Here is a 23243-nt window from a genome sequence, read left to right on the forward strand (position 1 = left end):
ACTTCTCACCAGATGCATTGCTGCCACTCTGGCCCAAGCTACCATTACCTCTCAGCTGGATTATTGCAAGGGCTTCCCTGCCCGCTTCACTCCATTCTCCATATAGCTGTCAGTGATCTCATTAAAACACATAGTCAAATGTTTATTCAATACTGGCAAGTAAACATTCATTTGATTTAATCCTTATAACAACAATTTTACAGATGAGAAAACCAAAGAACAAAAGATTTTTTGTTTAACATTTTATTTTGTATTGGGGTATTGCTGATTAACAATGATATGACAGCTTCAGGTGATCAGCAAAGGATCTCAGCCATACACGTATTCATTCTCCCCCAAACTCCCCGCTCATGCAGGTTGCCACGTAAGATTGAGCAGAGTTCCATGAGTCTCTTAGTTTCCCGACCAGGGACTGAACCCAGGCCCCCTATAGTGGAAGTATGGAGTCCTAACCACTAGACCTCCAAGGAATTCCTGTCTCTAAGATCTCTTCCAAAGCACAGAAGGTTTTAAAAATAACTTGTCCAAGGTCACACAATTAGGAAGTAGCAGAGCCAGGACCCAAACCAGGAGAATCTGGCTCTGAAGCCCGTGCTCTTCAATACTGTATGATGTCACTCCGCTCAAAAACACTCTGCAACTTCAGCTGCTTATGAGAATTACCTGATGCGTAGACTGGAACATCCAGACCAACTAAATCAGAAACTCTGGAGATGGGATCTAAGCACCGGTACATTTTTAAAGCTCCCCCAATAATTCCCATGTTCAGTCAAGGTTAAGAATCATTGTTTTAATTCGATCCCATTGCGTTCAAAGTAAAAGCCAAAGCTCTTACAAAGACACACAGGCTTTAACCACCCCCCTCAACCTGTCCCAAGCCCCCTGATTGGCTACACATCTGGCCACTGGCCACCTACTACACTAGACAAGCTCCCCACTCAGAGCCTTTTAACTCAAATATCACTTTCTCAGTGAAGCCTTCTTGACATCCTATCGAAAACTGAAAATGTTCCAAATTGTCCTGCCACTTCCCATCTCCCTTCTCTGTTTCATTCTTCTTCTCAGTATTTATTGCTAACAAACAATATCATTTACTTATTTATCTATTTCTTGTCTGTTTCCCAACACTGTAAAGCAAGCTTCACGACAGCAACATTTTTTTTTTCTATTTACTATTGTTTCTCTAGTGCTTAAAACAGTGGCTGGAACATGAAAGGGAGTCAGTAACAATTTGCTGAATGAAATATTAAGGAACCCATAATTATTGCATCAAATATTAATATTTAAGTTTCCAGACAGAAAGCTCCTTTTTCCTCATCCGATGATAAATTGTTGAGGAGATTTAACTGATTTGTTTAGATGATGGAACAGATAAAACTGTATTATTAAAACCACCACAAACTCTATCCTTCAGATTTACTTGTGCTCTTAGGAGTGGTTAGAGCATACAAACACTCAAAAATTGGCACACACAGTTAAAAACACTTCATCAGTCAGGAACCATGAAGTGAGTCAAAAATAAAAACAAAACAAAAATCAGAAAGAGAAAAATTAAATTCTGCACAGTGAGACTTCATGAGGCCCACAGGACTTCAGTACTGTTTGTTGATTAGAAATTGAGTGGGAGTAGTCTTGTCCCAAAACTGTTGACAAACACAAAGCCAAAGATAAACAGACATCAAGGATCAAACATCCGTGAAGTCTGGCACCAACACACTCCCCCACACACACACGCATACAAGTCAGGGCTGTGGTACCCTAACCAACACCTTATCATCATTCCACTCTATATAATCAGTTGACAGAAGACAGGGGAAAAAATGAAAAGTATTCCAAGTGTTCGGGAAGAACACAGGGAAAGGAAGAGCCTATCCACAAACTGTGGAAGGGGGCCCCAAGAGAATCATTCACCAAGATCAGAAGTGCCCACGAGAAGGAGAGAGAGGCACCTCATTCTCCAGCTCGATGTCGGCTTATGAGGGAGACTGAGTGACTGTCCCGGGGCCTGTGTGAGCATGGGGACAAGGAGAATTGTTGAGAAATGGCAGGCAGGGCACAGAAAGGGAGATGAGTTAAGCAGCCTGCGTGCTCCCATCTGACATCAAGAGGAAGTAAGCTTCCAGTGAGTTAAGTGAAAATTACAGAAGGTAGCTGGACTTGAGCTGTCTTTGTTATCAAAAAATCTGGATGGCACAGTGAAACCCACCTCATCCCCAAACACTCATACAAATCAGCGGGCAGACCAAGAGGACAGGAAAAAGGAGGACGGAGTGTAGGTTGGTAAAGGTCTACCCACAGCAAATTTCATATCCAAGGACTGTGCAGTGGGGAGCTTCCCTGCAAGATCTCACCAAAAGTTCCAGTTCGGAAGCCTACCAGTCAACATGAATGGCCTGCCATTGTTATTCAAGAGAGAACTTTATTAAGATGGTGAGAAATAGATGCCTTTTCCCATTTTTCTTCTAACTAGTCCCTGTCCAAACAGACTGACAAAGAGGGAAAAGAGGTATCCAGGGAGCATGCCACAACCCCTTCCCACTGCAAGTGCTTCAGGGACGAAGTGACCAGATACTGGGGTAAAGGAGAAGAGGGGCTTTCATAGACTGAAGGTCTAAACTGAAGTAGATTAGACTGGAGCTTTTAAAAGCTGTAAATGATAGAAAAGCTACCACTTGCCCATGGAGTCATGAGGTAGCAAGAGAGAAGATCCAACAAAGCATGGTTGAAAGCAGTCGATGCTGAAAAATATAACTGTCTTAAGTCTGATTCTCACCAACCTCAGACTGCTCAATGACCTGAGGACATATGGAACAGCATCACTGCCCTCACTAATGAGAGGAACACCTGACGTGGAAATTCCCATGGGGGATTTACTGTATCCGATAAGACGCTACATTAGAAGTTCTCTGAGAGTGCTTCCAATTCTAAGTGTCCATGACTGTCCTTTCTTCAAAAAGAGGTTAAACTTCTTGAATCCAGATTTCGATGGTTAAACTATTAAAAGCTAGGTTGCCCAACAGAGTAAAACCACAACTTTTTGAACAATAAAACTCTCAGATTGGTAAGTCTGATAAGAGTTTCATGAAGGAAAAATATTTAAGACTTCAATGTTTTTAAAACTCTCATGACTTAAGTGTTAAAAAAAATCCCAAATGACTTTGATTTTTATATTCAACAGAAATTCCAGTTCAAAGAATGTTTACAATATAAAATCCTGAAAATATCATCTTCCTGAATCGAAGCAACTCAGCTAATCAAAGGCTTACCAAAATAAACAGCAAACACATGTTTGCTTAAATATCTCCTAGGAATTACAAACTCACATGTTCTTTATCATACAGCAGCTACTAGGAAAAGAAATCACTCAGTTCAAATGGTTTGATGTCACTCATTAAGCACAACAAAGTCCTATGGCTATAGCAAATACCAACAATTTTTATTTTTATATTTGAAAAATCCTACACTTTTATGTTTCTAAAAATAATTAAGCATTACAGACAAGTGTCTAAAGCTGCAGAAAGTTTCTACCCTAAGAACTCTTTCTTGATACCAGCCAATAAATTTCCAAATGCTATGTACTTACAAATGCTCAAAAGAGGTAAAGCTAAATTTTAATATTTATCTCCTACCAAAGCCATTCTATTGTATTATTGTAGATCTAAATGCGAGGCAAATCATTTGAAACTTTAAATCAAATTTTAATATTATCAAAAGTAAAATGCTCAAGCATGTAAAAAAATAATATTCGTATATTACCTCAGTTTACAGCTTTGGCAGTTACTGCCACAGAACTTGAAATTTTCTAATAAAGGCAGAATGTAACTACTGTCACATCTGACTAATTACTACATTTTTTTCAGAAAACTATTTATCTCTCTTATTCTTAAAAGACAATTATTTAAACAAGAATAATTATTTAACATCAAGCAGTGCGTCAATGTGAAAGCCCAAGTTAAATTACACTAGTAAATTACTTCACAGATTTTATTCTGGATTACAAATTGTCATCAGCAGAAGTAACTGTGGGTTTGGCAGTAGGGATGTAAAAGCTTTCAGGCTTAAATAAAAGTCTTATTTTTTTAAGCCGCATTAAATGTTTTTTGAGAAAATGCCCTATAAAAAGATAAAATGTTTCCATCTTTCCCAAGTACTTTTCAAGGAGTCTTCAATATCACATCCTATATATTAACAACCAACCTGTGAGTATTGCCCACAGTGACTTTTTAAAAAAATAACTCAATGCTATTCTTAACGTCCTTAAACAATTCTAAAAAGGCCCTTCCGGCTTATGAACTCATGGCAGTTTCCTAACAATTGTTTACTTATCCTGTTTCACTGTCTCTCCTAGTCTATGACAAACTCAAATTTACACACCAGTTCTTTCCTATTTCGCTATGTTGCTAAAACTTAGGAGGGTGGGGATACAAACCTGCTACTTCCCGCCTTTCTCCAAAGCAACAGTAAAAATACTAATTAACAAGATAAAGTGAGGTAGAAAGCAGTTTCATACAAATCACATCTTTTCAATGTCACAAAAGTTATCCTCTGCTTACCACAAAGACAAAGTCACAGCCATATCCGGCCATATCCTTTGATACCAGTATACTCTTCAAGGGAACCCTGTCAATGGATACACTGTAGGGTTTACAGCTCTACAAAATTAACTATTAACTCAAATTCTGCTAAGCTTAAATATTCTTATTTAAATCTACAAATATTCTAAAATGTCATTTCCCCTAGGGAGATATGGCCAAATTAAGGAATATTTTAAACAAACTCTTTGGGGAAATATTTTTTGCCACAAACATGTTAATATGAAAATTTGAGTATGAAAAAAATAGGCTTTTTAGTCAGAAAGAATCTTACTATTTTTTTTTTTAAATAACAATTCTTCAAAGTCTTTTGCGAAGAAAAACAGCTTTACAAAACTACTTTTTCAAGTTTTTGTCTGAATCATATAAAGGGTACCCAAATTTTGCTGAGAAGTATTTCAATGGCATTAAACTAACCCAGAAAGTTTGGAAGCCAAGTGCTTGGGGGAAATAAAGCCGACTGATCAGTAGTTCTAGGATAAAAAAGACAAAGGTATAAACCGCATAGTGCGCTATTGGTTCCAGTCATTAAGCACACAGGAAATAAGATTTTTCTAGTTGAAAAACTAATTCACAAACGGCAATGGCTTCGTTAAAGCAAAGAAAATCGTAACAAAACTGACAACGATCAATCGTAAAATAAGAAAACAAGCATTATTGGACTGGAAGGTGAAACAGGAGGGGGGAAAAATGGCACAGATTGCCTGCCTATATTTTCTATAACTTCCTCTTAGATCTGCCCCCAAACAAGAGCCATCTAGTTTCACTGCTTAGGTGCCCAGCGCGGGCAGATGCTCTACCGAGGGCCACAACACAACTAGAATTCTACCAAACGCCACTTTCATTATGACAACACTCTCCCCTCTGACTCTCCAGGACGGTCAATAGAAAGCATCCGAAAGAAACCACAAACCATTCAAGCAGGTCCCAAAGCGGTGCGACTGGAAGCTGCTGGCCTCTTAAGCTTTCAAGATCTGGATTCGCCTCCTCCGCCCTACCTGCGTGACCCTGGACAAATCACTTCCAACTTTTTCCGCACTATGGTCATTGCACCACGAAGGTGCGAGGGTAAAAAAGCACGAATACTGCAGGATGCCGGCGGGGGGACACTGGGCGGAGTCGACTTCTGACTCGGCGAGTCCTAAAGCGAAAGCGCAGGAAAAAGAAGAGAAAACCGTACCCAAGGCAGCTGAGCACCCCCTCCGGGGGGTGAGGGTGGGCACAGCCCCGAAAGTCACCCCCGCTCGACAGGGGTCGCCCGCCGGGAATCCCCACCACCACCCCCGACAGCTGGCCGGCCGGGCCAACCGGGAGGCGAGGGCGCGACGGTACTTTCGAACGGAGCCACCGCAGAGCTCCTCGGCGACGGCCGCCCGGGGCGCTCCCCACACCCTCCCCGGCCAGACGCCGCCGAGGGCCGAGGTCAGGAAAACAATGAGGGCGCGGGAGTCGCGCGGGAAGAGAGACCCCCCACCCCCGCCGCCCCAGACCTCGCGCGCGCAGGTGAGCCCGGGCCCCCCGCGGCCTCGCCCAGGTGCAGCCGCGCCGGCCGGCCGGCCGACCCCGCCTGAAGAGGCGCCTCGCGGGGCCGGGGACCCCGCGCCGCCGCCCGCCGCCTCCACCCGCCGCCTCCGCCCCGCACTCACCGGCGTCCGCCGGCCCCTCGAGCCTCCCAGCTCGCTTCAGTCGGCGCCGCGCTCCGGGAACCCGGCCCCGCTCACCCCTGCCCCGGTGCCGCTCCTCACACTCCTCACGCCGAACTTCACGGGCGGCCCTCGGCCCCCAGAGCACCGGCGCCGCCACGACCCTGGGGGTGAGGGGGGTCGCACAGGTAGCCACAGCTGCCGGGAGCGGCGCCCACGACGGCCCGCCCGCGCACTGCGCACGCGTGCCCGCGCCGCCTCAGCCCCCCAGACGGCGGCCGAGATTCCGGAGCGGGCACTCCCAGCCGGCGGGGGGGAACTACAAGTCCCAGCAGGCACCGCGCGGATCCCCGGAGGCGTGGCTGGCCGGTCCCTGGGCGTCTTCTGGGTTCCAAGGGGAGGGCCGCGCGCGGAGCTCTGGGACCTCGCGCTGCATTGCATCCTGGGATTCGTAGTTTTGGAGGAACGCGGGGCTTGGCTGGCGAGTGGAGCTCAAGGTTCTCTTATGTCACCGCCGAGAACTTCCAGGCACAGGGATCTTTAAATTAAATAGGCTTCATTCGCGGCAGACTATTTCTTTGCAAGCAATCCCATAAATCAGTCCGGGAAGTGTAAAATTCACAGGCTGCTGTGTGACCTGAGGGAAAAAATGCTTTACCAGCTCTTCGTGCCCATTCTTTTTTCTCCTAACAATTTCTCTCTTCCTAGAACTAGCTCCGCCTCCTACTTAGTAGGACAGGAGGCTTACGGGTAACTTAAAGAGTGATTAGTCAAAATTCAGTTAGTCGATATTCAATTAGTCGACAGGCTGGAACATAGATGTCTTATCATAAATATTTATTCATAAACCTGCCATGCCGTGCCAAGTCCCATGAGAGGCACTAGGCACACGCTTGAGGGTCCTCCTGCCCTCAGGGAGCCTGTGGTTAGTAGATAGTCCTTAAACCAGCAGGATAAATACAGCTGTTTAGGCAATGGAGAAGCTAAGCAAATTAAACAGATAGTGGGGACAAGCTTCTGAGCAGCTAGGCCTGTGCTTTAGAGCCCACGTGCTACCAGAAGCCCTCGGGCCTTAGAGCCCTTGTTCCACCACAAGAGAAGTCACTGAAACGAGAAGCCTGCACAGCGCAGCTGGAGAGCCGTCCCTACTTGCCTCACCTAGAGAAAAGCCCGTCCAACAAGGAAGACCCAGCACAGCCAAAAATAAACAAATAAAATTATATATTTAAAAAGAGAGCGATGGGGGAGATGGAGGGGTTCTTTGGAGAGGATGGTCAGGGAAAGCTCTCCGAGGAAGTGAATTCTGAGCTGAAATCTGAGGGGAAAAAAAATCATTCAGACACTCAAAGAGCTGGCAAAGGATTACATGCCACGGCTTTCCCAGCACATGACACACATTAGGCTCTCGATAAATATTTGTTCCGTTTGTGTCCTCCTTCCTTTCCTTTGCCTGTCCAGCCTTAGATCACATCCTTCCCCCATCAAAATCTTTAGCAACACCTTTCAGAACATCCTTCCTTATGTGAAGATGTCCAGAAGACAAATCAAGCTGCTGGGACAAAAGGCACAAGGTACATGCGGACGAGCCTGGTGACACGGATGAAACCTTGACAACCTAACCCCTTCTTTATTTGTGAACTGGGTCAAAAGTCTCAGCACATGGCCTGGCCTCCTGACTCAATTCTGTTTATGAGGCAGAGAACCGGATTTGGAGTTTGCCTTCCTTAGGATCCTTGAGGAAGCTTAGGTATTATCTTGTCTTAATCAGAGGTGGAGTTAAAAATAGCCCTAGACTTACCTGTGGACATTCCCCTGTGTGACCTTAGGCAAAGGGTGACATTCTACCCTTCTGATGCTCAGTGACCTCAACTGCTCACCTTCCAGAATGTTCTCAGAGTCCTCTAAGCTGATAGAGAGGAAAATGCTCTTTAGACTGCATGGAATGCTCCTGCCCTGGCTCTTTCAGGCTGCTTGTCTTCAGCATTTCCAAGATGACTGTTCTGTTATCTTTTGAGAAACCTTAGCTGGGTCGCCTTGCTGACACCTGTCTTCCCAGGGCCGCATTTCCTCATCTTTACAATGGTTGAAAGGATTTGGCCTCATCATAGTTTATAAACTGGCCAGAGCTGTTTCCTTTTGTCCACACAGCGGGTTTTATTTTTAATTGAATGGGTGGCTAACATTTAAAAATAGGGAGATTTCACCAGATGTCATTTGCCTGATCTCTCTGGACATTTGAGCTTGTTGTCCCTGGCTAGAGGGTCTAGAAGGGTCTCCAGCTCCAGAATCCTAGAAGATTCTAGATGGTACATATTTAAACTTAAGAAAAATATTCCTTTGTTTATCTGAAATTCAAACTTAACGTCTTGTGTTTGATCTGAAAATCCTAGCTCAGAGATCAGACCACTAAAGCAGAGAGCTCGCAGTCCCTCCAGATGAGACCCAAGGCGAATCTTTCTCCTGATGGTTATTCTCATTTGACATCACTGAGTGGTTTTAAATTATTCCTTTGCACTTTTGGGGGTAACAAGCCCCAAAGGTGGTTTGATTCTAACCGTCACCCTTACAGACAATGAGGAAAAACAGAGAGGTGACTCAAATTGCCCAAAGACACACAGCAAAGTAAGCCCAGGGCTACTCTGAGGCTGCAGTATAACCAGAACCTGTCAGCATCCTTCTATGTGGAAGGCTCTGGATCAGCCAATAAACATGATGGTCCCCTCTCCCCTCCGAAAAAAACAGAAAAAAGAAAGAGAAAACAAAACAAAAAAACACTCTCTGCTTTTCCTCCAGTCTTTTTTTGGATGGAGAGGTTCATTACATAACAGTGCTTTCAGTGTTACTTAAAAAAAAAAGTATGTGGAATATTCCCTTGTTGAAATTACAGTCTGAGAGCAAACCAAGAACATTCAGGACCCACAGACGGCACTGAGGAATGCTGGAATATTCCATGGATACTTGTCATCTGAAGAAAAGGAAGAGGAGGAGTCTGAATTCAAGTTCTGCAGTTTTAAAACATCCTTGTCATCACCATCATCCTGCCTTGCAGGTGTAAAGCACTTGTTTCCAGCAAAAATATTTATTGAGCCCCTCCTGTATACTTACCTGCTGGGCCCTCCATCCTCCATATAGACTTTAGCTCCTTTGACAATGCAAATTACAACAGAGAAGAGAAGTCAGGAAAATAATACAAGGTCACACAAAGAGACCAGAGCACTTGACTTTTCCTCCTTTCACAGACACTTTGTAGCTCTTTCCCTGCTCTTTTTTTTTTTTCTGCTTTATTTTTTTCTCCTTAGCAATGATCACATTCCCACACATTATATATTTTACTTATTTATCTTGTTTATTCTCTGTGTGTCACACTAGAATGTAACATTCACACCCACAGGGATATTATCTGTTTTGTTTTGGTTTGTTTTTGGCCATGGGATGTGGCGTGGGGGATCTTAATTTCCTGACCAGGGATCTAACCCTTGCCCCCTGCAGTGGGAGTAGAGCCCTAACCACTGGGCCGCCGGGGAATCCTCAGTGCCTAGAGCAGAAATATCTGTTGAATGATGGATGCCACCAGTCCTCTTCATGGACAGAATCAGAATCAGAAGTTAACGTGAAGGAGCAACTCCAGAAGTAAACTTCTGTTTTTACTAAAAATCAGAACCAAGAGACACCAAAATGCAAACATGAATCACACATTCTCTGAACCCAGCATTTATCCTTTCTTATCCCCTTCAGAAACTGGCTAGCAGAGAGTGAAAGGTGGTTCTTTCCTATTTTTCAGTGTGAAAATGAACCCCACACCCTGGGAGGGGAGTTGAGGGGGTTGCTTTTGAGGTCGAGGAGTCAGAAGACCGGCCCGCCCGTGTACCTGGCCTCAGCCACGCCGTAGGAAGGGCAGTCATCACCCTGGATGGAACAGGATGAGGTGACCTGCTCAAAATACAGATCAGGTGACTGATTCTCCTTCTGGAGCTAATTCTTGTGTCCTGGGGCTGGAATACAATCCTCCTTCAGGGAGGAGCTCTAAGGGACTGTCCATATGTCATACTTACTGAGGTTCAAGAACAGGATTTCCAAACAGGTCAGCAACCAACCTGAATTCCAGGCTCACAAAGAGAAGAAAATTGAAGGTTGGGAAGGATGACTGCCTCCAAGATGTTTGGAAAGCAGGACCTCCTGCCCTGGATGCACTTTCCTGCCTTAGGATGATCAGGCAACAAAGAAGGAACCTGGCATGGAATATTGCCTGATGCCACAGGAGTCCTAAGAGTCCCCAGCAATCCCTGTGATCTCTCGGGTCTGGTGAGGTCCCAGCCCCATCAGACACCCCAGTTAGGTCATGCATTAATTATCCTGATCACGTGTGGCAGGTCTGGGATTCTGATAAGCCCCCAAATTGCAGAGCACACAACGCCTACATCTTCCAAACATGTGCACTCTTGCTCCAGTGTGACATGAAAACTTGCAAAGGAAGATGTTCTGGAGCCAAAGTGCTTGTCCAGGGTCATACCTGAGAAGCTAGTTGCCACACTGAAGTGGGGAACATTCTAGAAGGTGAAGGCTCTTTCCAGACAAAGCTGGGGGAGAATCTGGGAATGAGTCCCTCTTGGGCGGTGGGAATTTCTTCTCAGAGCCCTGCCACTCACCTGACTAAGGCTAGCTAAGCCCAGCTCAAGTCAGAGGCCAATGGTTTCTCTCATCCATGTTGCCATTTGTCAGAAGAGTGTTTCCATTCAACAAGAACTGATGCCTCAAGCGTTTGGGAAGGCTGACGTGTGCCGCCATGCCGTGACCCCCCAGGGGAAGAGAAGCAGATGTCACAGCTTTCACCAGCTGACCCTGTGGACACCAGGAAAGACAAACAAAAACCCTGGTCTCTGGAGTCCATCTGAGCTGACTAGCCATGACCTTGGGCTTGTTACCCTATTTCTCTGAGCCTCAACATTTCCTCAACGCCTATCAAATGGAATTGATAACAATTCCTACTTCACAGCCTCATCATAAGTCTTAAGTGGAATAATGCATGTGAAGCTCTTAGCCAAGTGCCTGGCACATACTACTGGCTCCATCAATGTGATCTTGTTTGGCCCACTTCCTGAGCCTGTCTGAGCAAAGTGGATGACACATTCAGAGTCTCTCGCCTGGGCAATGAGTACGTTCTAGAATTATTTCAATCGCTGTGGACCTCACACGTAGCTGGATGACTGAGATAGAAGTGGTCATTGTGGTCTAAGACCTTGGGGAATTCGATATGGCTGGGGAGCAGGGACATGTGGATACGGTGCTGGGGAAGTAAAAAGGGCCTGATTTGGAAGGACCCAGGATGCCAGTCTCAGGGGATGTGATGGCTGATTTATGCATCCACTTGACTGGGTTAAGGGATGCCCAGATAGCTGGTAAAACATTATTTCTGGGTGTGTCAATGAAGGTGTCTCTGGGAGAGACTAACATTTGAAATCAGTACACTGATTCAAGATAACCTTCCCCAACATGGGTGGGCACCATCCAGTCCATTTAAGGCCTGAATAGAACAAAAAGGCAGGGGTAGGGTAAATTCACTCCTCTACTTGAGCTGAGACATCCCTCGTCTCCTGGCCTAAAGTATCGGACCCCTGATTCTCAAGGCCTTTGGACTCAGACTGAATTGCACCACTTGTTTCCTGGTTCTCCAGCTTGTAGACAGCAGATAACGGAACTTCTCTATAACTATGCCAGACATTTCCTAAAATAAATATCCTCCCATATGTCTGTCTGTATATCTATCTATCTATCTATCCATCCATCCATCTCCTGTTTGTTTCTCTGGAGATCTCTAATACAGGGGAACTTCAACTTGCTTTCCCGAGCTCTCTTCCCATCCCTCCTCTCCTGGCTACAAAAATAAATAAATATAAATAAGTTGACGTAGGAAGATTAGAGCAGGATTGTGATGACTTCATTTCCCATCCTCTTTGCTCCTTCGGAAATCTTTCACTTACACCTAAAAACTGGAACCACCCCCATCCACAGTCTTAACAGCAGGGCAACTCTAAAAATAACTTGCCTTCCCCGACCCCCTGGCATGTAAATACGTCTTTGTTCTCGGCTGGGCATTTAATAACTGTACTTTATGGTGAAACAAAAGCTGTAATCAGAGCCCAACAATGGAAGCTGCAGTCAGCGCTGAACAATACCCAGAATTCCCATGGTGATCCCCCATCCGCAGCTGTGAGAACCAGAAGTCTCGAGCATGGATTCCATTCACAATTATTCGCCTGGTCCTAGTCCCACTGCGACTTATTCGAATCCCCAGCTTTCCTGCCTCCTCGGCAGGGCTTTCAAGAAGCTGAAAGGGGAGGCCAAGCCTGGGCCCCTGCCAAGAGTGGCCCGTGCAGGTGTGCACGCGGGGCTGACCCTGAGAAGCCTGCACAGTCGCAGAGGGACGGGGCCAGACTGCCCCAAGGCTGAAAACTTCAGCAGCTGTCTCTGCACCAGCAATTCATGCAAGACTTCCTCCAGATAAAAGAGAGCTTTACACTGATTTTCTTATCCAGCACTGCAGTCTGTGCAACCCAGGATAAGCCTGGCAGCTGGCTTCTTCTCCTGCCAGATTCAAGCGCTAGAACCTCAGAGAGAAGTCTTTAAAAGGGACCACTCCAGTGAGTCTTAAGCCTTGTTGCATGTCAGGATCACTGAGTGCTTTAAAATATTTCTTAGGATGAGACCTCTGCTGCTGCTGCTGCTGCTGCTAAGTCGCTTCAGTCGTGTCCGACTCTGTGCGATCCCATGGACGGCAGCCCACCAGGCTCCGCCGTCCCTAGGATTCTCCAGGCAAGAACACTGGAGTGGGTTGCCATTCCCTTCTCCAGTGCATGAAAGGAAAAAGTGAAAGTGAAGTCGCTCAGTCATGTCCGACTCCTAGCGACCCCATGGACTGTAGCCTACCAGGCTCCTCCATCCATGGGATTTTCCAGGCAAGAGTACTGGAGTGGGGTGCCATTGCCTTCTCCGAGGATGAGACCTCACTCTAGACCAATTGAATCAGAATCTCTGGCAGTAAGGAATTCATGTCAATGTATAGCAAAACCAATACAATATTGTAAAGTAAAAAAATAGATAAATAAACTAATTTAAAAAAAAAGGAATTGACCTTAGCATTATTTGTTTCTTCTTTGTTTTGCTTTGAAGTAAAACTTAAATATGGTTTTTTTCCAGTAGTCATGTATGGAGGTGAGAGTTGGGCCATAAAAAAGGCTGAGCATAGAGGAATTGATGCTTTTAAACTGTGGTGCTGGAGAAGACTCTTGAGAGTCCCTTGGACTGCAAGAAGATCAAACCAGTCAGTCAATCCTAAATTAAATCAACCCTGAATATTCATTGGCATGACTGATGCTGAAGCTGAAGCTCCAATATTTTAGCCACCTGATGCAAAGAGCTGACTCACTGAAGAAGACCTTGATGCTGGGAAAGATTGAAGGCAGGAGGATAAGGGGGCAGCAGAGGATGAGATGGTTAGATAGCATCACTGAATCAATGGACATGAGTTTGAGCAAAGAAATAGTGAAGGACAGGGAAGCCTGGCATGCTGCAGTCCGTGGGGTCGCAAAGAGTTGGACGTGACTGAGCAACTGAACAACAACAACGATAACTTAAATACAGTATTATGGGCTGAATGTGTCCCCCCAAAATTATACATTGACGCCCCCATCCGCAGTGTGACTGTATGGAGCTGGGGTTTTTGTGGAAGTAAATGAGGTAAATGAGGTCGTAAGGATGGAACCCTGATCCAATAACATTAGTGTCCATACAAAAAGAGACACCAGGACTTCCCTGGTGGTCCAGTGGCTAAGACTCTGTGCTCCAAATGTGGGGGCCTGGGTTCGAACCCTGGTCAGGGAACTAGATTTCACATGCTCCCACTAAGAATTTGAATGCTGCAACTAAAGAGCAAAGATCCTGCATGCTACAACTAAGACCCAGTGCTGCCAAATAAATACTAAAAAAGAAGAGACACCAGAAAGCTCACCTCCCCAAAATGTGAACACTCAGTGCAAAGGTGGCCCTCTCCAAGTCAGGTAAAGAGCCTTCACCAGGAACTGAATCAGCCAGTGCCTTGATCTAGGATTTCCAGTCTCCAGAATTATGAGAAATAAATTTCTGGGTAAGCCACCCAGTCTGGTATTTTGTTAGAGCAGCTGGAGCTAAGACATATAGTAAAGTCTACAACTCTTAAGCATACAGACCAGTAAACTATGTAGCCACCATCCAGATCAAGATACTACATTTCTAACACCCACAAAGGCTTCCTATGCCAGCTAGAGGTAATCACTCCTCGATTTCTATCACCCGTAGATTAGTTTTGCCTGTTCTGGAATGTCATGTAATTGTAATTATCTACTATGTTGTATACTCTTTGAGGTCTAACTTCTTTTGCTCAACATCGTACCTGTGAAATTTACCTATGTCACCATGTATTGTAACAATTTGCTTTTTTTCTTGCTATGTAATGTTTCATTTTATGAATTAAGAACAATTTATCTATTCTCCTACAAATGGACATTTTGGTTGTTTCCCCTACTGTTCCTTTTCCCATGCTGCTCCCTCTGCCCAAAATGGCTCTTCCCTCCAGCTTCATTCCACCCCCTGATCTCTTACAAACAAAATCTGCCTGCTCCGACAGGCAAGCACGAAGACCCCAGGCAAAACTCATTGTCTCTGAGAACCTTTCTGACCTTTCAGAGAAATTGGAGAAATGAGCCTCTCTCCTCTGTGACCCCACTGCTCTCCAGTTTGAAATTACTTAGGGGCATCTCAGTCAAGGGACCGTGACTTCCTCAAGGACAGGGACCATATCTTAATTATCTCAATAATCTCAGCTCCCGGTGGCACCGTGGCCTGGAGAGAGGAGGGGTCAAGAAATAGTGACCTGGGGACTTCCCTGGAGGTTCATGGTTAAGTCTCTGTGCTCCCAATGCGGGGGGCTCGGGTCCAAACCCTGGATAGGAAACTGAGATCCTACATGCCACGCAGTGCAATGAAGGAAAGAAAAAAGAAACCGCCCAAGTGTTCCCCAGAGTGGCTATACCATTGTACATTCCTACCAGCAATAAGGGGCTTCCCAGGTGGCGCTTCCCAGATGGCATCACCAACTCGATGGACATGAGTTTGAGCAGGCTCTGGGAGTTGGTGATGGACGGGGAAGCTTGGCATGCTGCAGTCCAGTTCAGTTCAGTCACTCGGTCATTTCCGACTCATTGCGACCCTGTGGACTGCAGTACACCAGGCTTCCCTGTCCATCACCAACTCCCAGAGCTTACTCAAACTCATGTCCATCGAGTCAGTGATGCCATCCAACCATCTCATCCTCTGTTGTCCCCTTCTCCTCCCGCCTTCAATCTTTCCCAGCATCAGGGTCTTTTCCAGTGAGTCAGTTCTTCACATCAGGTGGCCAAAGTATTGGAGTTTCAGCTTCAATATCAGTCCTTCCAATGAACACCCAGGACTGATCTCCTTTAGGATGGACTGGTTGGATCTCCTTGCAGTCCAAGGGACTCTCAAGAGTCTTCTCTATCACCACAGTTCAAAAGCATCAATTCTTCAGCTCTCAGCTTTCTTTATAGTCCACCTCTCACGTCCATACATGACTACTGGAAAAAAACATAGGTTTGACTAGACAGACCTTTGTTGGCAAAGTAATGTCTCTGCTTTTTAGTATGCTCTCTAGGTTGGTCATAATTTTTCTTCCACGGAGCAAGTGTGCTGCAGTCCATGGGGTCACAAAGAGTCAGACACAACTGAGCAACTGAACTGAATTGAACAGGTGGCACTAGTGGTAAAGAACCTGACTTCCAATGCAGGAGATATAAGAGATGTGGGTGTGATCCCTGGATTGGGAAGATCCCCTGGAGGAGGGCATGGCAACCCACTCCATTATTCTTGCCTGGAGAATCCCCATGGACAGAGGAGCCTGGCAGGCTACACTCTATAGAGTCACAAAGAGTCAGACACAACTGAAGCCACTTAGCATACACACAAGTAACAGCAATAAATCAGTGATCCAGTTTCTCAGATGTACACCACCCAAAAAGGAAATAATAACCAGTTTCTGGGAGGTTGGACTCCTGCCAGGGACAGTGGGGATACCTGGGGGCAGATCTGGCTTTGGGAAGGGTGGCTGGCAGGAACTAAGCATGTTCCAGGAAGGCACCTGATAGGAAGCCCCAGCGGGACAGATTGGGTGTTGAGCATGGCTTGCAGCTGCCCAGGACTCACTGTTGACAGTAACCCCAATGTCCTAAATCCAAGCCACTGGCTGAACTTGGGATGCCGAACCCCACATGGTACCTGTGGAGATGAGCTCAGGAACCTGGGAGGACAGAGCCCTGAGACAGGGTGTCAGTGGGCCCTCAGCTCTGAGGGACTGGGGGCTCCTAACTCTGACATGGCCCGGAACTCTGACTTAAGAGCTGCCACATGGCCCCCATCCCTCATGACTGCCACACCCCTTCCAGTGGGACGTTTGGCATTACCCAGGACACTGGGTGAGTGGGATTCAATGGACTTCCTGCTGCAGGGTTCCTTTTTCTGATTTCTCTGTCCTTCACTTACATCACTTAAATAAAGCTACCGATACAGTTCTTAATTCTATATGGCAACCCAATAGCATGACTTAGAAAGCTCAGTCTCTGAGTTAACAGCTCATCAACAGTTCATGCTTTAGGTCATAGATGATTAACATTGCTTAGAAATTCTGCTTTCACAAAGACCTAAATGTTTACATCTCTGTGATCTAAGCTTTTTGACCCCCAGTGCTGTTGCAAAGGGGTGCTGTTCTGAGTTCAAATCGACCGCTTGCTGGCTGTGTAACTACACCACTCAATCACATGTTCTGCGCTTCCGTTTCCTCTCTGTCAGACAGTCTCTCTGCTGCATAGTGGTTGTCAGGATGGGGCTTAGTGCCTGGCAAGTGCTCAGTAAGGCTACCACTATGGTGTCCACCTGACCATTGAAGAAGCCTCATGCCCCTCCCCTCTCCAGACCCATTCCTGGGTTCATCATCTGTATTTCCTAAAAACAACAAACAAGCTTTGCTCTGGGCACTCTCCTGGTTATCCTGAAATGCCCTCCTCTGTTTCATTCTGCTGCCCACATGCCGCCCGCCAGACTGTTTGTTTTGGATGCAAGAGGACAGCCAGGGAGTGGCAGGCTTGCCCATGCGGTTCCTTGAAACAAAAGCTGCTCCCTGAGTCACTGCTGGGAGAAGCCAGCACATCCAAGCACCTACACAGGCATGTCAGAGGTAGGGTACTCTGACTCTGTGGACAGGACTTGGGGATGTGGGGTGGGTGCTCAGGCAGAGTGGCAGGGATGGAGGGTTTGTAGGCCAAGCACGTGGTGTCAGCTTTGTCTTGGGGGATTTGGAGAAGAGGCATGGAAAATTTTTAAATAAGAAAGGGATGTGATCAGATTTGTGGGTTAGAAAAGTCTTCTGAACTCTTTGATGAGTCTTCCCAGAAGGAAAGACCCCACCTAGATTCCAGTATCCTCTCCTTCCTTTGCCCGGCACAGGTTGTCTGCTCTAGCCAACCCCCTACACAGATTCTCTGCACCCCTACCCCACTGGAGCGCTCTCCACATGGCAACATTTTCCCTGTACTTAAGGCCTGGCTTGATTCTTCCTCTTCCGGAAATTCTTTCCTACCCCTCAGCACATGTTCACGGCTCTCTTCCCAGACCCCAGGGCTCCTTCCCACACCCCGGTGGCCAGCGCCACTCAGAACTTGCTACTCTGTGGGGCTAACTCTTGGAGCACACAATGCTGTGGAAAGAACAAAGCTGTGCAGTCAGAAAATCCAAGTTCAAGTTCAGGTTCTGTCCTTAGCAACTTGTGATCTTCAGTGTCTCCCTCAACCTCTCTGAGCCACACTTCAATCACTTGCTCAATAGGACCGTACGATGCAACTCTCAGGACTGGGATAAGCACCAAAAGAACTAAAAGCACACTGTAAATAGTGATTAAAAAAAAAAAAAAGTAGAATGATCTTTATTTCTAGATAACATGATTGCCTATCCACAAAATCCAAAGAAATTTACCCAAAAAAGCTAGTCAAATGAGTTTAGGGTGGCAGAATACAGAAGCAATACACAAAATCAGTTTTATTTCTATATACTATCAAGTGAGAGAAGCCAGACCCATACACAGGAAAAACATAAATAGGAAAAAAACACTGCTCTCCCATGGAAATTCCCTGGTGGTCCAATGTTTAGGACTATATGCTTTTATTGCCAAGGTCTTGGGTTCAACCCCTGGGCAGGGCACTAAGATTCCCACACGCCAGGCAGTGCAGCCAAAAACAAACAAATGAAAAAACCCCCACTACTCTCCCTCCAAAAAGCATACTCCATGATTCCAGTTTTATAACAGAAACTGTGGAAAATGCAAGCTAATTTATGGTGGTGGCAGTGAAGTCGCTAAGTTGTGTCCGCCTCTGGCAACCCCATGGACTGTAGCCTGCCAGCCTCCTCTGCCCATGGGATTCTCCAGGCAAGGATACTGGAGTGGGCTGCCATTTCCTTCTCCAAAGCTAATTTATAGTTACAGAGAAATTAGAGGATGGAGAGGTAAAGTGGGGCAAGAGGAGGGATTGCAACGTTTGAGGTGTAATGAAAATGTTCACTGTTGTGATTGTGTTGTTGTGTAAACAACGGTGTTAAACAAAAAAAAAGGGAACAGGCATGGGCTGCAGAGCCAGGGAGGCCTGGGGTGGGACCTTGGCTCTGGGTCCCACTGGTTGACTGCCTCTAGGCAGGTCAACCAGCGTCTCTGGGCTTGCTTTTCTCCTCTGTAGAGAAAACTGTGGGGAGCTTAGTACTTGCCTCTGGGACTAATGCGAAGATCAGATATATTAAGCAGTCGGCACATTGCCCGGCACACGGTAGCCTGGCGATGGATGTTAGCACCATGCCTTCCTCATTGCCAAACAACAGTCCTTTGGACATGGGAATACATATGTGTCTATTGATTGCCTGGCTGATTTAATTATGGACCACACAAATAAAGGGATATAGGATGGATAAGTAGGTAGACAGGTGGGTAGATGGATGGATGAGTGGACTAGTGGACAAATGTCTAACTGAATAAATGAATAAATAAGTGAATGGATGACCAAACGGATAGCTGGAAAAAAATCAAGAAGCAAAGGAATGTCTGAATGAATGAATGAATGAATGAATGATGAATGGAGTGAGTACATCACTAAATGAGTGACAGGAGGGACCTGGCAGTAAATGACTGATCTCCTTCAGGCCAGAGGCCCACCCTCCCCCTGGCCTTCGTGGTATGAGTAAAGCACCAGTTACCTTGAAGGCTCTCTCTTAGCGGCGGCCAGGTGCCCCTGCCAGGTAACCAGGGTAACCAGGTTCCTGAAGATAGGCAGCTGTTGGCAGCTTGGCAATCCCATCTAGGCCTATCTTGGCAACAAGGACAAATGTTCTGGGGTTGCACGGACTAGAGACGGTGCCCTCTCTGAGATGCCAGTGGGCAAGCTCGGACCGGGTGCTCTCCCAGCTTGGACTGGGGCTGCGTCCTTGGTGGTCATCGACTTCCTGCTGAGGAAGGGGGCATCGCTTTTCCCATGAGAGAAGAGGCAACTGGCCTGAGCAAGCTAGGGAGGCGGATTAGACTCCTAGGAAAGGAGGACCTGAAGAGAGGCCCCCATCCTGCTGACTGTGAGCTCATGGGTCAGGAGATGGCTCCATCAGTCACAGCAGCCTCTTGGGGCAAGAAACAAAGACCCATTTGCAACAGCGCCCTGAATGAGGAGCCATTCACAACAGGGGCCCCATTCTTACAACCTCTCGGGGAGGCAGCCTGGCAGTGCTTGCCTCTCTGTCAACCCATTTATAGATAAAGAGGCCCTGATAGGAAAAACAGCCTTGCCCAAAGTATGAGAGTGCAACAGCAGAGAATGAAAATCCCCCCAGTATCTCTCTATACCTCCACCCTTCTCTGCAGAATTCGTGAGTGCATGCTTAATCGCTCAATCATGTTCGACTCTTTGCAACCCTATAGTCTGTAGCCCACCTGTCCCTCTGTCCATGGAATTCTCCAGGCAAGAATACTGAAGTGGGTAAGCATTCCCTTCTCCAGTGGGATCTTATCGACCCAGGGATCGAACCTGGGTCTCCTGCATTGCAGGCAGATTCCTGACCATCTGAGCCACCAGGGAAGCCTGCCTCTACAGGTCACAGGGGATTCAGTTACAAAGCAGAAAGAGGACACCCTCTGGCCACCCCAAAGAAGTTGCTTTTCGTTGCTGAACTCGTTGCCTGGGTCACTTCCAACTGGCTAGCTGAGAAGAATCTGTCTCTGAAGCCTCAGGTCATTTTGCTCAAGTCCTTCTTTCCTCCTCCCTGAGTTGCAGGTAAGTCTTGTCTTTTCTCTGCTGCTGGGCCTGAGCACTTCAGTGGAGAGCATGGCCCTTCTCCCACCACCCTTCACCCCCGCCCCACATCTGTCATGTCTAACAAGTCCCCAAAGTGGCCACCGAAGTTCCCACAGCAAGTTAGTGAAAGAGTTGAATGGCCCAAAGCTAAACAGCCAAACAAGACACAGCCCCTCTTGTCGGGAGGTGAAAGCAGAAGACTTCTAGAAACAACCGTGTCTTACCCCCAAAGCACAGATTTCTAAAGATGGGATTCTAGGCAGCAGGATGTGTCTGCGGACAGATAATCAGGCCACAGGCTCTGTTCAGAGGTTTCATCACACAGTCATCATCCATTCCATCCAGGCAGAATTCTCAAGTGTATTCAGTTCAGTTCAGTTCATTTCAGTCACTCAGTTGTGTCCAACTCTTTGCGACCCCATGAATTGCAGCACGCCAGGCCTCCCTGTCCATCACCAACTCCCGGAGTTTACCCAAACCCATGTCCATCGAGTCAGTGATGCCATCCAACCATCTCATCTTCTGTCGTCCCCTTCTCCTCCTGCCCCCAATCCTTCCCAGCATTAGGGTCTTTTCAAATGAGTCGACTCTTTGCATGAGGTGGCCAAAGTATTGGAGTTTCAGCTTCAACATCAGTCCTTCCAATGAAAACCCAGGACTGATCTCCTTTAGGATGGACTGGTTGGATCTCCTTGCAGTCCAAGGAACTCTCAAGAGTCTTCTCCAACACCACAGTTCAGAAGCATCAATTCTTCGGCGCTCAGCTTTCTTCACTGTCCAACTCTCACATCCATACATGACCACTGGAAAAACCATAGCCTTGACTAGACGGAACTTTGTTCGCAAAGTAATGTCTCTGCTTTTAAATATGTATTACCCTTCATTTTTCTTAGGACAAACGTGCCCTTTTCTATACTCTGTTGGCTTTTCATTTAGGAAGAGTGGGCAAAAATATCCTTTAATTTACCAAAAATGCTTTTTATACGCATCAGCCAACTCAGGACTACCGGGGAAGATAATGGTTCTTTCACTTCATAACGATGGAGTAAATTTCAGCCAAGATGAATTTAAACGATGTTCGTGGGATGTAGTTTTTTTTTAATTAATTTCATCCATCATGACTAAGCCACTGAACTTTCACAGCTCCAGACCATTCTTAAGAGTATCTCTTGCCTTGTTCAAAGCCAGCCTCAAACAATTTTCAGCTGGATAACAAGAGGTGGGTCTTTTTTTCCAGAAGGGGAGTGGCTGAGAGCTCTGGAGTCTGACAGTCCTGGGCTCAAGTCTTGGCTCTGCTGGTGCTTGGCTGTGTGGCTTAGAAACTGCTCCTTAAGCTTCTCTATGCTTATCTCCTTCACTTATTTGTCAAGGGCAGATCAAGATGTTGTCTGGAACTTTGCAGGGTTATTTAAAGATTAAATAAAATGATGTATGTGAGGGGTCTGTCACAGAAAAAATGAATCTTGGTTATTGCTATTATTCTAATACGAAGGCAGCATTATTTTTATTTTGTTGTCACTAGTTGTTGTTGCTGTTCAGTTGCCCAGTCGTGTCCGACACTTTGCAACCCCAAGGACTGCAGCACGCCAGGCCTCCCTGCCCCTCACTATCTCCCAAAGTTTGCCCAAGTTCATGTCCATTGCTTCAGTGATGCCATCCAACCATCTCATCCTTTGATGCCCTCTTCTCTTTCTGCCCTCAATCTTTCCCAGCATCAGGGTCTTTTCCAATGAGTTGACTGTTCGCATCAGATGACCAAAGTACTGGAGCTTCGGCTTCAGCATCAGTTCTTCCAACGAGTATTCAGGGTTGATTTCCCTGAAGATTGACTGATTTGATCTCCTTGTTGTCCAAAGAACTTTCAGGAGTCTTCTCCAGCACCACAGTTCTAAGGCATCAATTCTTTGGCGCTCTGCCTTCTTTACAGTACCGCTCTCACAATATGTGACCACTGGGAAGACCATAGCCTTGAGTATACAGACCTTTGTCGGGAGAGTAATGTCTCTGCTTTTCAACAAACTAAGTTTGTCATCACTTTCCTGCCAAGAAGCAACTGTCTTCTGATTTGATGGCTACAGTCACCGTCTGCAGTGATTTAAGAGGCCAAGAAGTAGAAATCTGTCACTATATCACTCTATCCTTTATCTTTTTACCAAGCCATTATCCCTTATGATTTGGCTACTCCCTCCACACAGGGCTTCTCAGGTGGCACAGTTGATAAAGAATCTGCCCACCAACGCAGGGGATGCTAGTTCCATTCCTGGGTCGGGAAGATCCCCTGGAGAAGGAAATGGCAACCCACTCCAGTATTCTTACCTGGGAAATCCCATGGACAGAGGAGCCTGGAGGGCTATAGTCCATGGGGTCACAGAGAGTCAGACACAACTGAGCAATTAAATAACAACAACTATCCTAGTTACTTAGGATATACCAGTGATATACACCGAGATTCCCATTCCCATTCTCATTTCTCTGGTTCTCCAGCTCTGTCTGGGTGCAGTAAGTAGGCATGGGGAGAGAGGCACAGATAAACAAGAAGAATGAGTAAATTACATAGTACATTGAAGGTGAAATAGTCGAGCCGA

At 46.3% G+C, this 23243-nt stretch overlaps 2 protein-coding genes across 19 annotated transcripts in view; both read right to left on the reverse strand.

The window, feature by feature from the left end:
- Positions 1–6472, reverse strand: part of PLEKHA1 (pleckstrin homology domain containing A1) — a 52633-nt gene extending 46161 nt beyond the window's left edge. For 5 of the 8 annotated variants that reach the window (XM_081534596.1, XM_081534587.1, XM_081534529.1 and 2 more), the window contains exon 1: positions 6239–6472. The gene's annotated coding sequence lies outside the window, so the exon portion shown is untranslated. Of the gene's footprint in view, positions 1–5505; positions 5690–6238 lie in introns of those variants that run through there. The other 3 variants (XM_081534540.1, XM_081534565.1, XM_081534546.1) reach the window with 2 other exon arrangements.
- A 2542-nt stretch (positions 6473–9014) lies between these two features.
- BTBD16 (BTB domain containing 16) overlaps positions 9015–23243 on the reverse strand; it is an 85974-nt gene continuing 71745 nt past the window's right edge. For 5 of the 11 annotated variants that reach the window (XM_081534509.1, XM_081534466.1, XM_081534395.1 and 2 more), the window contains 2 exons: positions 10882–11074; positions 9561–9882 (listed from right to left, as the gene is read on the reverse strand). In XM_081534509.1, coding sequence (XP_081390635.1) covers positions 10907–11074 — 168 coding nt within the window. In that variant the 3' untranslated portion in view covers positions 9561–9882; positions 10882–10906. Of the gene's footprint in view, positions 9201–9560; positions 11075–15531; positions 15862–22137; positions 22744–23243 lie in introns of those variants that run through there. The other 6 variants (XM_081534385.1, XM_081534411.1, XM_081534448.1 and 3 more) reach the window with 4 other exon arrangements.

This window comes from Giraffa tippelskirchi, chromosome 2 (genome assembly GCF_054371585.1).
Source record: "Giraffa tippelskirchi isolate mGirTip1 chromosome 2, T2T-mGirTip1v1.2.pri, whole genome shotgun sequence".
NCBI lineage: Eukaryota > Metazoa > Chordata > Mammalia > Artiodactyla > Giraffidae > Giraffa > Giraffa tippelskirchi.